The sequence below is a fragment of the Aquila chrysaetos genome, chromosome 11 (genome assembly GCF_900496995.4).
Source record: "Aquila chrysaetos chrysaetos chromosome 11, bAquChr1.4, whole genome shotgun sequence".
Classification (NCBI taxonomy): domain Eukaryota; kingdom Metazoa; phylum Chordata; class Aves; order Accipitriformes; family Accipitridae; genus Aquila; species Aquila chrysaetos.
The window spans coordinates 7,192,689-7,208,532 of NC_044014.1; the positions used below are offsets into that span (position 1 = coordinate 7,192,689).

At 42.4% G+C, this 15,844-nt stretch overlaps 1 protein-coding gene across 1 annotated transcript in view; it reads left to right on the forward strand.

Moving 5' to 3' along the window:
• Positions 1 to 15,844, forward strand: part of LOC115348602 — a 125,582-nt gene that overhangs the window by 21,647 nt on the left and 88,091 nt on the right. Inside the window, exon 2 of the mRNA XM_030031532.2 lies at positions 3,453 to 3,748. Within this exon, the coding sequence (XP_029887392.1) occupies positions 3,453 to 3,748 (296 nt within the window). The remainder of the gene's footprint in view (positions 1 to 3,452; positions 3,749 to 15,844) is intronic.

Genomic DNA, 15,844 nt, shown 5'->3' on the forward strand with positions numbered 1-15,844 from the left:
AGGATTTATTTATTGGACTTCTAACCATAAACAGTTTAATGTTTTTGAATTACTGCTCAGTCTCATTTAGTTTGGTTGTGACCTTGAGCCATACATTTCCAGGGCTCTTGCTAATGGACCTTTTAAATGATGACAATGAAATACACCAGGCCCTTTGATAAGGGGACCGTTGCTACATTGCATATTATTTTAATGTTATTCTACAAAATAACCATTATAATATCGTTATTATTTTTTAACTCTGGTTTTATTTTGTCACACCAACATTACAACAATCTACATCTAAAATATTTCCTCATTTGTGCAAAGCACATTTCTCTGCCAGGGGTAATGAAATGACCAAGCAGTGACCCTCATTTTTATGTTTCTCCTACTGTGAAGAGGAATTGAAGATGAAATGTAGAAGCTAATAGCTGTGCAGCCCCAGTGAATCCAGCAAATCTAAAGAGCCCAGCCATGGGATACATTTAAATATTAAAGCAGTTTTTATGTGCTCTAAACAATATTTGATGCAGCTCTCAGTATGCTTTAATCTGGCTAAATGGTTATTGTGTTATGTGTCCTAGCTGTAAAACTGTCTAGCTCTTTTGTGGTCAGGATACTTTTCCCCACTGCAATTTAGATTGGACGTGGATAAACATAAAGGACCATTCTCCAAAATGTATCTTGTACAGGTTAATCCTGCATGGAGCAGGGTGCTTAGAAACCAGTCACATTTATTTAAGACTTTCTTCCTTATATGCATCATGACAACTGCTCGTAGGGTAGGGAGGGTGCTGGTTTTCCGAGGGGAAAAAATAAGAGGAACTTGACACAGTTCAGTCGTATAGGGAGAGTGGCATCTGGCAAGGTGCTTGGTGTCTTACCTTTGCCTGGCTACAGTGGGAGTTGTGTGTTTGCATATTTGAAGTGTTTTCTTGCTGGCTTCATTGCTGAACATGAGAAAATACCTTTTTTTTTTTTTCTGGTGAGACTCTTCTGTTTCCCGTTGACAGTTTTTTGGGGTGCAGGAGCTCCTGTTGTGCTGGCCATCAGTGCTCGGGGCTGCCGGGATGCAGCAGTGCCCTTGGCGAGGATGCAGCTTGCCTGCTCCCACCAAGCAGCAGCAAAGTCTCAGGGCTGAGGCAGGAAAGATGAGGCAGGAAAACCTTGACTAGTGGCTTTTTCTTGATTGCTGGCTTGTACAGAAACAAACAAACACAAACGTCTTAATTCGTCTATGCCTCAGTCCATTTTGGCTGGCACATTTGCTTTGGAAAGCAAAATGCTTGCTGGAAGTTGGCTGCTTCAGCTGATGGAGCATCTCCAGGTAGAGGCGTCGGATTAAAATAAGTTGTTTGCATGCACCAGGACTGCAGCTGAATTTCCGGCAGGTCTGTGTCTTTTGTGGGGGTTATTCAAGGCTTAAAAAGGTGCAGATGGAATTTTTCCTGGTTTTGCAGCCTTCCTAACAGAGCTCTCCGGTGTCCATTCATGAGCGAGCTCAGGTTGTATTGTTTTCAAGAGAGGCAACAATAATTTCTTGCCTCCTTTCTAGCTGCCTAATTCGTGTTCCTGAGATGTGGAGGCATCCCTTTGCCATTGCTTTCTCTCCCAAATGTGGTTGAAATAGGCTAGTGACCTCAAAAGTGAAAAGGATGCATATAAAGCCTAATTATTCCTTATTTCTTTAGGAAACCAGGCTAAATATGGAGAATATACACATTCTGCTTTTTTTCCTCCTAATTATTCTAATAAAAAACCCACCACCACTTCCCCTCCTCTCCCTCCCACCCCTGAAGAAAAAATCCAACCCCCAGTGTAGCGTGGTTATAGTAGTAATAAGGGGACAGAGCATTTAGTAACCTCTGGGAATGGGGTTTCTGAATTATCTTGAAGTCTTGAAATTACTTTAGTGATCTCCTTTAAATCCCAAGCGGGCAGTGATCCATATTGTAAACCCTTCACACGTAATTTGACACAATTAGCAAATTCTGCTTCTGAGACCATCTTGTGACTTGTGCTGAAAGCGTTTCCTACAGAGGAGCTGTGGGCTGTCTAGGTCTGGGCGGAGGTAAATGAATCAGCTGTGGGGGAAAGCTGATATTGTCCAGCTTACCCTGAGCCAGGGTGATGCTGATTAAAGAAAGTCTAGTTTATCCACTGTCAAAGGAAATGTTTCCCTGTTCGTGTTCCAAAAATAAAGCAGAACGTTGCACACAACTCCAGTGCAGGTCTTTTCTGGACTCTGAGTTACTTTTGGTCTAACCTGTTTTCCTCAAACAAAGCGATTTCCTGATTCCTGTAACTGACCTTCCTATCTCCAAGTTGAATGATCTTTGTCAGTGTGACTCTTTTATGATCTTGCTAATGAACTTTCCGTTTTATGCTGCTTGTCTGATTAGTAATGCCAGAGATTTAACCAAGCAGAGATAATTCATTAGTCTGAGCCATAGCTCTGAGGGCACGGTGTCAGACCCTCCCTCCCTGCTCCGTGCACTCCATTAGTTTCTCTGTGCTCTGAGATCTCCTCCATTTTTTCCTGAGGGAAAATGCAGAAGTCTTCTCCTACTGCAGATTCTTTATGTATTGGTCATTTTTGACTCATTGACAGTGAAATTCATAGTATCATTTTGGAAACTCTTAGGCCGTGATTTTTTTTTTTTTTAAATCCATATTAAGTTTCATGCAGATCAGTGGAAACAGAAAAACATCCATAGGCTTTTGTAGTGTAAAAAAATAAGTGATTAATTGCAGTTTGTGGATGCAGCTATGATTATTTATGCTACAATTCCTTTCCTTTTTGATGTTTTAATTTGCAGCCCTTAAAATTCAGAAGTGAAGTATTTAATCTGTTACTAAGTGTTGAAGTCAGTGTACTGTAGAGAAGGAGGGAGATTTCTATGAGAATGACTCTGTGCATGACTCAGTGTGTTGGTTTGATCTTGTGCTTCTTGTCTGCTGATCCCAGGGGGTTGTCTCCTTTCTAGATGTGCTTTATGAGATTGGGAAGTAGATGCTCAATGGACTAACGTACGTGCATGCTGCTGCCACGTCTGCGCTGGCTTAGTGGCCTGTCAAGACTTTGACCATTGCTTGGCCACACTCCTTAGCAGGTTGTAACAATTCCACATTAGAAACCTGGTTCTGCCAAATAGGTAGGCTGGTGAATAGGCAGCAGCTGGTATGGTGGGGGTTCACCTGACAGAGGGATTAAAACTATGGCAGGATAGTTCTTCTTACCTCTGGTGGTAGAGCGGGTTCCTGGGGTGAAACTGGCTACAGCAGGGAGAAGAGCTGGGGGAAAGGTAGAGGGACTCACTGACAAAGCAAAGTCACGTGCAGGAAGAGTGGGAGCAATTGTAAGGGAGATACCTTGGAGTAGTATGGGAAACACCTGTAGACCACTGTTATTTGAATGGTATGGATCATGCCATTCATGCATACTCATATGGATCATGTCATTTTTTCAGGCTAAAGCAATGGAAGACCTCTTTCGCTCCACTCCGTTCACAAGAAGTGTGTCTGCTGCTGCAGAGTGGCTGGTGTTGCAGAAAAGATCAGCTTAAGCTTCTGGGAGAAGTGGGAAAGAGATCAAGGGCTGGGACCTGCGGCAGTGGGGCCTCTTCCTTCTGGAAAGAGAAGCAGAACCGGACTTTGTACCAGCTCTACCAGCAAGGCTGGAGTCAGAGCAAGGGGGACCTTGCAGGGAGTAAGCATAGATATGGGTATGGGAGTCCTCCATGTCAGAACCTGCAGCAACAGCCAGGTGAGTTTTTGGCTTGAAAATCTCTACTAAGGCAGTTTGGCTGCTCTAGTACATTTCTTTGGACCTTTTCATTAGCTTTTGCCCAATTTCATAATCACCGCAAATCGGGTAGATTCACTAGATTCACTCAAGTAGTACCAGATTGTGCCAATGACAATTTTAAAGTTATTTTCTCATAAGCAGTGGGTGCAAACCTGTATTCCTTGTGTACCCCCAACTACCAGGGAGAACAGTCATCGTTAATCTGTCAGTGACACGGTCATGCAGTGGACAAAGAGACTTGGGAGATTCTGCACAGATGCTTATTAGCTCCACAAAAGTCATATGTTTTGCAGCATGGACACTGTAAAAATTGTCTCCTGCTGCTGGTTTTCCTTCCCGTGTACAGCATGCAGGTGTTAGCAGGACATGCCAGACAGTGCACGTCAGGATCTCTTTGTGATTATTTCCCCACTGCCTTACATGTGCCCTTCTCACTTATACTGCTGTTGCTACAGAGGGTAGGCAGGATCTAATTAAAGACAAGGGGGGATGGATCTGCATATGTTGCTTGTGTTTGGGGACTGTCTGGCTCAGAGGAGTAATAATTGGCTACAGGGCCTTTCACCTCTATGGCATGGCTTTGAATGCAGATCATCTTAGTGACTTTTAATGTCATTACCATGTGACAGCTGTCTTCCGTGTGAAATTAGCTGGTAGTTTGAGTGCTCTTTCTACAGAAAGCCAATATCAATAATTACCACATCAAATGGTGCTATTAGCACCCTTATATATAATTTGAAGTTTAATGAATATGCTTCAAGTATACATATTGGCATGTGTTGTAACAACATTGGAATCAATATAAATCCACTTAGCTCCATAGTTAAGTCTACATATAGAAATATATGCTGGAGGTAAGTACTTGGGATACAGTAGCATATAGCAGTAGCATCTAACTGGAGGACTCTTAACAGCTTTCTGCAACTGCTTTTGGGGTCCCATTATTATATAAGGCATGTAAGCTCATAATGAATTTAAAGTTAGTCTGTGTGACTATCCCCTAAATGTGTAAAAATCACAGTGAAAAAGCAGCATCAACAGAAAAGGTCAAGGTAGTTCAGGGAAAAGTCCTTCTTGATAAATGACTCCCATTTCCATGGTGAGAGCTGTAAGGAGAGATATCTCTTATTAGACCAGCTGATACAGCTGAATGAAACAGATAAGCTTTTGGACACATGGACTCTTGTTTTTAATGTGCCAGCCTTAGATTAAGGCAGCAGCCCAGCTCTTGTTACAAACTTTTGCACTTGCCAGCTGTAACTGGTTTGTCTTAAGAGGTATGGTACATGTCCTCCTGATTTACACCATCCATGCTGGTGGCTGTGGTCTGAACTGCAGCCATTTACAGAATGAAGTTTTGCCACTTTTTCTGTTGGGGGGGGAAAAACAACCCCATGAGAGACACCAAGGAAAAGTGCTATGGTTGAAGATTGACCTCAAATTCTTTGCTTGTGTCCTCTGATGCCTTTTGGAGTTCTGTTCTCCATTGCAACCCTAACAGCAGCAATAACACAGCTGTGAACCATTGCCTCATTCCCCTACCTGAGTGGGAAGCTAAAGAGGAGGCTTGGAATGTTTACTAAATGTATTTGTGCTGGAGAGCAATGGCTTCTCTGGAAAAGTGTTTTTTAAGAAAGAGCTTTTTTGTTGCATGTTCCTCCTGGACCATAGAGACAAACAGCTCCAGCAGAGGAATCCATGGTGCAGGTCACTGGCAGGGTGGGAAACCTGAGTCTGTGTTACTGCTGTTCCTTACTTGCTCTCATACCATATTTATGCAAAGAACAACAGATCCTACAGAAAAGGCTTGCTGAGAAAGACACTGTCTTGCCCCACTCTGAGGGATGAAAAGGAATATCTGACATCTTGACATTTTTCATAATATGGAATTCTTTTCTCCCAGCAGGTCCTTTTCAAGGTGATGAAGGGAAATGTTCTCAGCATGACTGTTCCTTGCTTATGATCTCTGTAGATTTTCTACTCAGTTGATTCTGTAGATTTGCATGCATTCCCTTCCTCCTCAAAATCTTGTAATACCTATATACTCATACACTATTAAGGTAACTTGTTCTCCTCAGGGTGAAAATGATTAAACCCCCCATAATTCTGCAGTCCCCCATAATACATGTAGCCCCTCCTATTAGGTAATGAAACCATTATTCACTAACAAATTAAACATGCGAGTCTGTGAAGGTCTTTTGTAAACAGATAAGGTGTTATCTGTTAGAGAGCCTCCAGGCTATCACTGAAGAGCATATTTTACATAAAATGAAGGATGTTCCTGAGATCCTGGGAAGACACAGTAATAGAGACTGTCTGTCTTTACAACGACAAGAAGAGTGGCTTCTCAGGCCCAGTTTCTTGGGGGTCTCCATATAGTGTTTTTAGAATAGGTTAGAGACATATCTGTCAGAAGCGCCAGAGTTCATGGCCCTTTCTGGATGACCTCCTAAGGCCCCCTCCAGACCTCTCTCCTATGATTCTGTGACAGATTCATGCCTGGGCAAGCAAAAGAACAGATCTCTACCAAAAGAGGGGGAAGTGTTGCCTAACACAGGATTAGAGAGCAAGGATAACTCATTGGCTAATTTGTGGCTAGCAGAAGGCTATAGAACAGATTGTAGACAGCTTCTTACTGAACAAAGCCACCCTATTGCTAAGGGGCTTTCTTGTTTTGCCACTCTGCGATCCCTGCTCTTGGGGTCCTTTCTGTACTGTGACTCAAACTACAGGCTAGAAAGGAAAAGCTTCAGTAACACGAGTGGAGATACAACAGATTGGAATGGGACTACTTGGTTGGCCCTTTGTGCTGCCTGCTGCTGCTGCAATCCCTGTACTGCAGTGCATTTGAGCCTTTTATCCTTTATAAGGCCTTGTTGACCAGGGGCCCCAAAAGAGACGCATGTGGGAGAGGTGGTAGGCTGAGAAATGCTGAGCTGTAGTATTGACGTGGGCTTCAAAATGTCTAATTTTACAGGTGAAGTACTTGACCTGGAGGTCATGAATAGAGGGGTGTTGGTCATTTAGGAATGAGGGACAGAAGCAGCATCTTGCGTATGGGAAAATTTAGTGACAGGAATGGGAAGAAGAAACCCAGGGACATGCGTTACTTGCACAGATACACCGTGTCTCAGTGGGACGGTGGTCTTTTTCATTACCGCATCATGAAAGAAGCAGCCTGTCCTACTCCAGCCGTGTTTTATACCTTCATCGCAAGCCTCTTTCTGCGTGAAAAGCAATTCCCTCACAAATGGCCCTTCATTAGCTGTGGGGTCATGTCAGAAACAATCATCAGTGTATTGCTGATGTGGCCAATGCATCTTGTGAACTCTTTGACCCTAGCAGTCAGCAGGATTTCTTAATGTGAAGCACTAATATGAAAAGCATTAGCATTAATGAAAGAGCTCTCGACCTGGTTGGTGTAAGGGGTCAGCAGAAGTTTACAGACACCTTTGCCTAACATTCCTATCATGCCGGGCAGTTTGACTCTCATCTTGTTTTTCCACAGGCTCTGATTAATAATATAATTCTCAAATTCTGCTACAGCCTGTCAATATAGCAGGAATCCAGAAAATCTAGAAGCCACCCTAACTGCAAGTCATCACCCGTTTTGGGATTGGTCTGTCTGCTCATATTCACTCATTTATGGTGTCGTGTCAACTCATTACCCTACTGGAAAACAAGAAAGGGGCTAGAGCAGATGAAGCCTTTGAAGAATTTCTTTTTTTGAGAAACCTTACCCTCATGCTTCTCTTGATCTGGTTAAGAATCTCCTCTATGGATGAGACAATAGTTTCCCAACATCTCTTGATCCAATATGTTCCTCCCAGAGTGTGCAATGATAGATGTTGAAGGTCCTGAACAGTCCTTAGTCATTACAAAGAGTATTTGAAAGGGTGCCAACAAATGGTGGAAGGAGAAGCTCTTGTGAAGGGTAGAAGACCTTTTTATGGATGCCTTTTTCTTTAAATTTAAAAGTCACTTTTAAAATATATGGCTGTAAACATCAACCTGATTTTTTTTCTTAATCTAGCTTGCACTTGGATCAAAGAACAAATTAATGTTGCATATAGGTAGACGGCACGGCATACTGAATCATATATAGAGTAATAGTGTACATTAACTACAGAACTTGAATTGCTGGATGTTTTATTTCAGAGCCCCAGAAACCTCCAAGTGCCATCTGAGTGCCATAGCTCTTCCCTGTGCTCATGAGGATTGTAAAGGAGAGTCTCAGGTACCCATGGCTGGGAGCTAAAGGCTTGGTGGCCCTTCGGTGATCTCTCAGCTTACTTACTGAGCAGGGGAGAGGACTGGAAGTCTTTCTAAGTGAATGGCAAACCAGTTTCATCTGCAGGATGAGCTACCTGTGTCTATAAATTGTAGGTAAATGTAGTTTGGAGTCTTGCATCTGTTTGGGACTCCTGGTTCTGGTCTTTACAGCAGCAACTGAGCATATCATATTTCATTTCCACCACTTGCCTTATTCCAACTCCAGCTTTGATTCACAGCTTTGCTAAGCAGTTGTGAGTGGAAGAGCTATCTGTAACTGTTTTGTCAGCCTTACAAAAGTGGTGGGATGTGTATAGGTAGGAGCAATGACTGTGGCAGTCCCAAGACAATAGTATCTTTTTGCTTCCAGTCTAGAGTGCTCTCCTAGCTGTCTGGCATCTCATGGAGCTGGTTATGTTTCCGAGCAAAAAATATGTGGATGCTTGGCTGAGCTATGGGGCTAAAAGTTCATTTCAAAACAAATGGTATTTCAGCTGTCTGATTTTTGTAGGAGATGTTTACTTACTGCAGGAAGGTGATTGTATCAGCTAGCGTAAATTTTCAGTGTTCTTAACAACATGCTTTACTTTGATGGGAATAATTTACTTAATTAGGTCTGTCAATTATTTTTTCTTGCCCAGCTGAACTTTTTCATTCACTTTGTTAGGGTTCTGTTGAAGACATGGGACAATAAAGAGAGATGGTGATTCCTGCTCACAGGTCAGTCCTATGATGGGGTTGACAGTGTCTGTGTCCGGCCTGGAGTCCAGACTCTTCTGTATGACAAGTGTGGGATTGACATATGTGCCTTCATCATCTCCAGGTCTGCACCTGCATTCAGCCTACAGGAGCTGCAGCCCTTCCAGTATAGTGTAGAGTAGGCTGGAAAGGTTGAACAACCGAGGGTCCAAGGTGGGAATGCAGAAATGGCAGGGACTTTGGCTCTTTGGTCCTTATTATCCACAGTGTCATCAGATCCCACCTTAGAGAAAGAAAAGAGGCTGCCTGGAGAGAGGTGTGGAATATTTCATACTCTGTTTTGGGTAAACATTAGCTTCTGTGGGAGTTGCTTTATTTCTGGATTTGTTATGCTTGGTTTGTCTTGCTGGTTTTAAATATTTGTACAAGTGACTAGAGCTATGCAAACTGTGCCTGAAGGAAACATGAAACAGGGATAAGAATTAACTCGAGGTACCAAAATTAGTCAGTATCCTAACTAAAAATATTATGAGGCAAACTGAAGAAATGCGGTAGAAGAACAAGGAAGTAATTACGTTGTTCTGACCTGTGGAAGTGAATGTCCAGGGAATGTATTAGTCTGACAGAGAGGCTAGTGGTGAAAGCCTATGTTTAAATAGGTTTATAATTTACAATGTCTTTAAAAGCACTCATTTATTTGTGTTTAGACATACTGGTAGGTAGGGAGACTGCCTGTAAAGTTACTGTTCAGACATGTTGGCTTCTGCTGCCATTTTTGTTGTCAATATTTACCTTGATTTTTTTTGGTAAAGACTTATAAAATATGTGGTAACATTTGCATAGCTGTGCAGATATGGTCAATATAGCCTTTGCCCCATAACCCACCACTTGAGCAGCACCGCAAATGCTCATTGCCATCGCACGAGGCAGTGAAGTTTAAAATCACAGTGGACGAGTTTGGGCAGCGTTGCAGGGATTAGAAATACCTAAGCTTGGGACACACCGCCTTACCAAACACAGTTTGCTATCTTATATATCAAATGACAGGATTACATTTACAAGTGTAATAACTTCATGTGAAAACAAGTGGATGCCTTTTAAATTAATTGATTCCTTCCTGTCAGCTGCTGTAATGGAAGACAGTGCTTATTAAGAAAAATATAATACTGCCAAATGGAAAACCCTGAAAACCAGAGATCTCTTGACATGCAGAGAATAGCCGTGGTGGTGAATAGCTGCGTAGAATGCAAGTACACTGGGGTCTGCCTGTACTAAAAAAAAGCTTTATTATTGCTGCTGCCTTAACTGCTGGTTAAAAACAACTCAGCTGACAGTATTAATGGCATAAACCCATTAGAGTGAGAGAGAAATGAGGGAATAGGTTTCCTCTAATGGCATTGTTCTGTAGACAAGCACCTGAAAATCATTTTTAGCTTGTTTGCTGAATACGGAGGGATGGAGACACCACTTTGATGTGATGCTAATAAGATCTAGTCGCTGAATATCATCCTCTGGAAGAAAGAGGGGTGATAGCTGAGTGCCTAGGATTCTTCATTGTTCCTGACCAGGCTTGGACAATCCAAGACTTCCTACTATGCAATGAGGAGCTACTTTTATCTTTTTCCTCCATACTTGTCACTCGCTAGAAAAATAGCCAATGCTACTTTTAAAAATTTTTTTAAACATAGGAAGGAGAATAAGAGTAACTGAGTGTTACTTTTGGGCACTGCAGAAATGAAAGTCACTCTGCCTCATTCCCCATTCCTTGACCCATCAGTTCTACTATCTATAACTGTTTTTTGATATTAATTATGGTTTTGTTCATTTAGTTGTCTCTAGACTGTTCACTGATTATGTTGAATACAAGTGAGCTGAAATCTCATTCGGTAACTGGAAATATTTCCTATTGTTTCATGAATGTTTAAAGGAAATAAAGTTAAAAGTATTCTGCAGAGGGAAGGACAGACTTAACAGCCTGCTGTCCCCTTACAGCAGCATGTGACTCTTTCAACTCCAAGGGGAACCTCAATTCATGCACTAAACTCCCCAAAGTATTAACACTTTGTAAACTGCTGCAGACATTTCTGTGAGCAGGAACAAATCGTAGCTGGCAAAATCAAAGCCTGCTGAAACTTGCTGCATACGAAGGCAAGATATTTTCTCTCTCTGCTCCTGCAAAGCAGAATGTCTCCTGCAGCCTCTCTGCCTCTGTAGATGAGCTGGGCTTTATTCGCTAGCATACATGCAAATTTTCCTCCTAGGAATACATGCAGGTTTTGGAAGACAGCACCCGACAGAAAGGACTATGTCTTTTGGCTCTTGCTTCCAAACGAATTTGTAAGCATGAAAAAAAATGCCTTCAGGAGGTTTAAAAATAGTTCTCATAGCTGGAATTTTTTCCCCATATTTCTACATAACCTTATCCACTTTTACTCCCCTGTTAAAAACTGCAATGGGAGAAAAACAGCAGAAGCAGCAAGTGTTATCTGAGAACTATTTAATGTGATAGCATTACTATCTAACAGGATTTGAAAATGGTGTCTGAGAAAAATCTTAATTTTTAAAGCTTCATGTTCTGGCAAACAGTTTGCTAGAGATTAGCACTGTAGTTATGATTAGAGTACAATCTGCATTATTCCACAATTTTCCCTTTCATATAGCACATTATGCTAATCACGCTGTATTCCATTTTTCAATAAAAGGTCAACAGTGCACTGTTTGTGCAGAATGTGCAATTTAAACTTCATGTCTGTCATTAGAGATAATCTAGGTTTGCTGTACCAAGTGAGGTTGTCATAGAAACTAGACCTGAGATCTCTGTTTACAGCCTTTGGAGAATAAACACTTTGCATTTATTTCACTGAAAAATAGGCGAACAATTAAATAAGGTTTGAAAACAAAACCATAATGGCCCAGAGAGAGATGTCATTCATCAAAAATCAATATATGTTATGCAGCTGGTAAACTCCAAGCATTCAAGCAGTTGACTGACAGCAATAGTGAAATATTTCCCGGGGGGCTTAAGGGAGTAACTGATAGTGTATCATAACGCCTGGAGCGGAATTAATTTAAATTTGCTAATAAGTTTTGTTCCAGGAATTACAATGCTGAAGAATATTTGTTTAAATTTTTGCTTTATGTCAGGTAAGGATTTTGTATTGGCTCCTTGGACGTTTTTAATAGCACTGGGAGATATTTTAGGTTTTATTTTCCTGTAACATTCTGTGTCTTCCTATCATAGCTAAACTTTTCTTTGTGGATTATAACAAGGTTTGCAGGCATCCTAAAAATATCGCTGCTATCTGCAGCATCATTAGTGAGCAAAAGGGTACAACTTCAAGCTTAACACTGAGGTTTTAGCTTGCTCTTTGTGTGACGTGTTATTAACTTGTAGAGCTCACCTTTGTCAGGCAATGGTATTTAGTAATGTTTCAGGAAAGGATTAGAGAAATATGTGGACAAGGATGACTTCTGTTGTTATAGCACAGTAAAATCACCAAGACTATCAATCTTTTTTTCCTCGGGGCATAATCATATTACCAGCTGGGTGTTTATGTAGGGGTTTTGTCAATGGCATAGCATTACTCTACTGACAAGATGAATTATGCGGATTGTATGTCTTCTGAAGCATCTGAATACTGCCTGACGTCCACACACAAGTATAAATAGACTGTACCACGTCCTTAGACACAAAGGTGTATACAAAACAGGTGGTCTGTTGCCAGCTTTTGAGAAGAAAGCGAAACACAAAAATTGACCACATCTTGAAATGAAACAGGAAAACCCGCAAAACTTATAGCTAAGGCGAGCTGAACGAAAAGCTTTTGATATTTTGCTTCTTTGTCAAAGTAAGCGTTTCTCTCCCAGCAGACAGGACAACTGAATTCTTCCAGGCGGGAGGTATCCATGCTCTGCTTTTGAGGGCGTAAAACAAGACAATGAAGCCTGTTGTTTTCTGCTGGTGGAAGTTGTGCAATGCTCTGTTTGCTGCAGTGCATTTCTCTTCATTTCTTCCAGCAATGAACGTGATCTGTTAGTCCCTAAGGGTTGTCCCTGATATCTCGTTTTCCGAGGAAATAAGGGGACAGCTCTGCTAAGGGCTGCCTGCATTGTGTTATGCCATTGGCGAATTTGGTCTTTCAGGTCTATGCAGAGCCCCATGTTCAAACCCTAAAAGAGCAACTGTAATGAATCCAGGCTGATATTCTGGTATTTGTAAGCCTTCAAGTCCTTCGTTTTTGGTGGATGCATTTTCTAAGCAGTATGAGAAAAGATGCTGGGGTAGTTCTGTAAATGCAGTTTCTCTACCTTTCCAGAGCAGAAAATCTTCCCGTGCCAGATGTGTTTGCTCAGCAGCACGCACTTCCCTTATAATTATCTGCTCTATTTGTAGTTCTTGACCTCAGCTGCATCAGTAACATGGCAGGTCTGTGAATCAAGTCCTGGCTTGTTGAACTGCCATTCAGACAATTTTTATGATACAATATAAAGTAATCCAGTATTAGCAGGAACATAGACCTTGAAAAGCACTTTCTGTTATGCCTGTGCTAATGTTGAGACTCACAGCCCTGCCTTTGGGTGACTGGCATGGCATTGGTTGAAATACTGAGAAAACCATTAACCGTAATAAGTTGTTTATCCCGGTCTTAAGCTTCCCTCAGAACTTTTCCTGTAACTGTGCTGCATTAGCGCAGGGGCCCCAAGTCTATAGACACCTTCAAACAGAGAAGCTAAAGCAATGACAGGGGCTCATAGACAGTGTCTACACTTGACTGAACAGCCTCAAAGGCTTGGAAAAGCCCGGGGGACGTCTGCCAATGTGTCTGCAGGCTTGGAGCTCAGGCCACATCAGTGAGCAGTGTGCCTGTATTCCTGGATTTGCAAATGGTGGGTGTTGCCTGCCATTTTTGCATGTCAGGTTTTAATGGACACTGCTCGTAACACTTTAATTTCAGCATATCACAAAAGCTTAGGTTGGTAGGCTATCACAAACCCTTCACTTGAGGTGGGAAACCTTTGTCTGAAAGGAATTGCCATGCAGATCCAAAGCGGTTACCCTCAGTTTCAGCCTGGCCTCGTTTTGCAGGTTGTTTGCTCCCCTGCTCCCGCCGGGGGAGAACATCTCACCTCTGGTTTTGTTCTTGGTTTTATTGGCTGCATCTCTCTGTGCCGGCGAGTGTAGCTACGTTGGAAGGTGGTGAGGGAGATTGGTGATGTACCTGGGTTTTGCTTGCTAATGGCCATGACTTGGGCACAGGAGCAGGAAGATCTCCGGTGCTCTGAGCAGCCCGTGCTGTGGAGGAAGCTGGCTGCTGTGTTTGGCACTCCTGGGCCCCTTTGATAAGTACAGCCACGGGTAGCGGTGGCAAACACGCAAATAGTTATGGCTGCATCCGAGAGGGATGTAAGGAGGTAGCCTTGCCTGCTGAAGTGGAAGGAAGCATTTTCCCCTGGTGTGATCTGCCTTCAGTGCTGATGGCATGTACTTTGAGGCTTGGCAAATTCCTAGCTACTCCTTTCAAATGGAGAGAGACATTGACATCCTGGCCAGCTCTTTGGTCTAAGCACAGTGAACTGAAATGCATTTTGAATGCCCTGGAGTGAAATCTGGACTCTGACGTTGTCTGTGACAAAAGTCCCATTGATTTTTTTTTTTTTTTTTGAAGCGGAACAGGAATTACCGCTGTATTATGCATTGCATGATATGTGGCATTATCCTTCTGGCTGGAGAAACAACTATCAAGTGAGAAGGAGCATTCTAACATAGTCTCTGCTACTAGATTTCTTTTTTTATGTATATGGCAAAAATGTGTTTAATAAAAAGTGCTTGGTTTGGCAGTTAGTTGAGAGGTGTGCTTTCCAAAGGCTTACTAGGTAGGACTCACTTTTTGACCTGTGCTATGGTAGGTTTTTTTGATTAGCTATGAACCTCTTTGTCTTTTGTAGGAGATTGAGTGAGTATCTGAGTGTACCCTGAACAATCTTCTAGTTAGAGAGGGAATTATGTTACTCTATTTCCCTGCAAATATCTCTTCATTTTCTTTTGAGCATCTATAGTCATGTTCTCCAGGTAGATGATTTTCCTTGTAATTCTCTGCATAGATAAGAGCTCTATCGTGCTCAGCATGGATTTTTCCATTTCCAGTTGCGGGCTACTTCTCACTTTTATCATTGAATTCCTCCTCTCTACTCCCTGGTATTTATAGGTTACTGTCACCTCTTTCACATTTGCAAGCTTCGTGCATCCTGTTCTCCATGCTCCCTTTATGGGAAATAGTTGCCATTGCTGCTGTAGGAGGGAAGAGGGTGGGAAGAGCAGCAATTTCTCAGGTTATACTGGTTTTGTTAAATGATGAAGCCAGTGTTTCCTTTCAAGAGGCAGCTTCCTCTGCACTTGGCTTGTGCTGGACTGAAGTATGCTAAGTGAATTGTAGCTAGGGCCGTAGATTTTGTTGATGTGGCAGTTATGAAGTCTGAGGCAGTTTTGGCAGTTATCAGTGTTTTTTTAAATCTTGGAGCAAGCTTTTTTTTTCCACAGAATGAATGAAAAATGGAGATCTGTTACAGCTTCTTCCTTTGCACGCTGCTCCAGGCCTTTTGAGTGGGCTCTGCTCGAGGCCCTTTATGGCCTTCTCCTCTTGGTGAGAACATTTTGGTGTAGAGGCCAATAAGAACAGGGATCGCAGCTTCCCAAACCTTGCACAGGGACTCCGGTGGACAGCCTAAATCTCAGCTGGTGCCCCTGTGTGAGCAGTGCCAGATGTCATCATTTGTCCTGCTGCTGTTTCAGATCATGGGCATATATAGAAAGATCGATAGAGCAATTGAATCAATGTTTCTTGAAACCTCTTGTTGAAAATATACTGCGCCTTTTGTGATGGACAGATTCTCCATCTCCACACAGAGTCTCCACCTCCGCAGGCTCCTGGGCTAGCCAGCTGATCGCTGGTGGTTTTGCTTTGTTGGCTCTGCCCTGGTGCCCTGCCAAGCGCCTTCTTACACAGAAGACAGACACGTATGTGCGTCTAAGTGGGCGTGCAAGAGCATCCTTCCTAAAGGCAGCGCTTGTGCCCTTCTCATGAA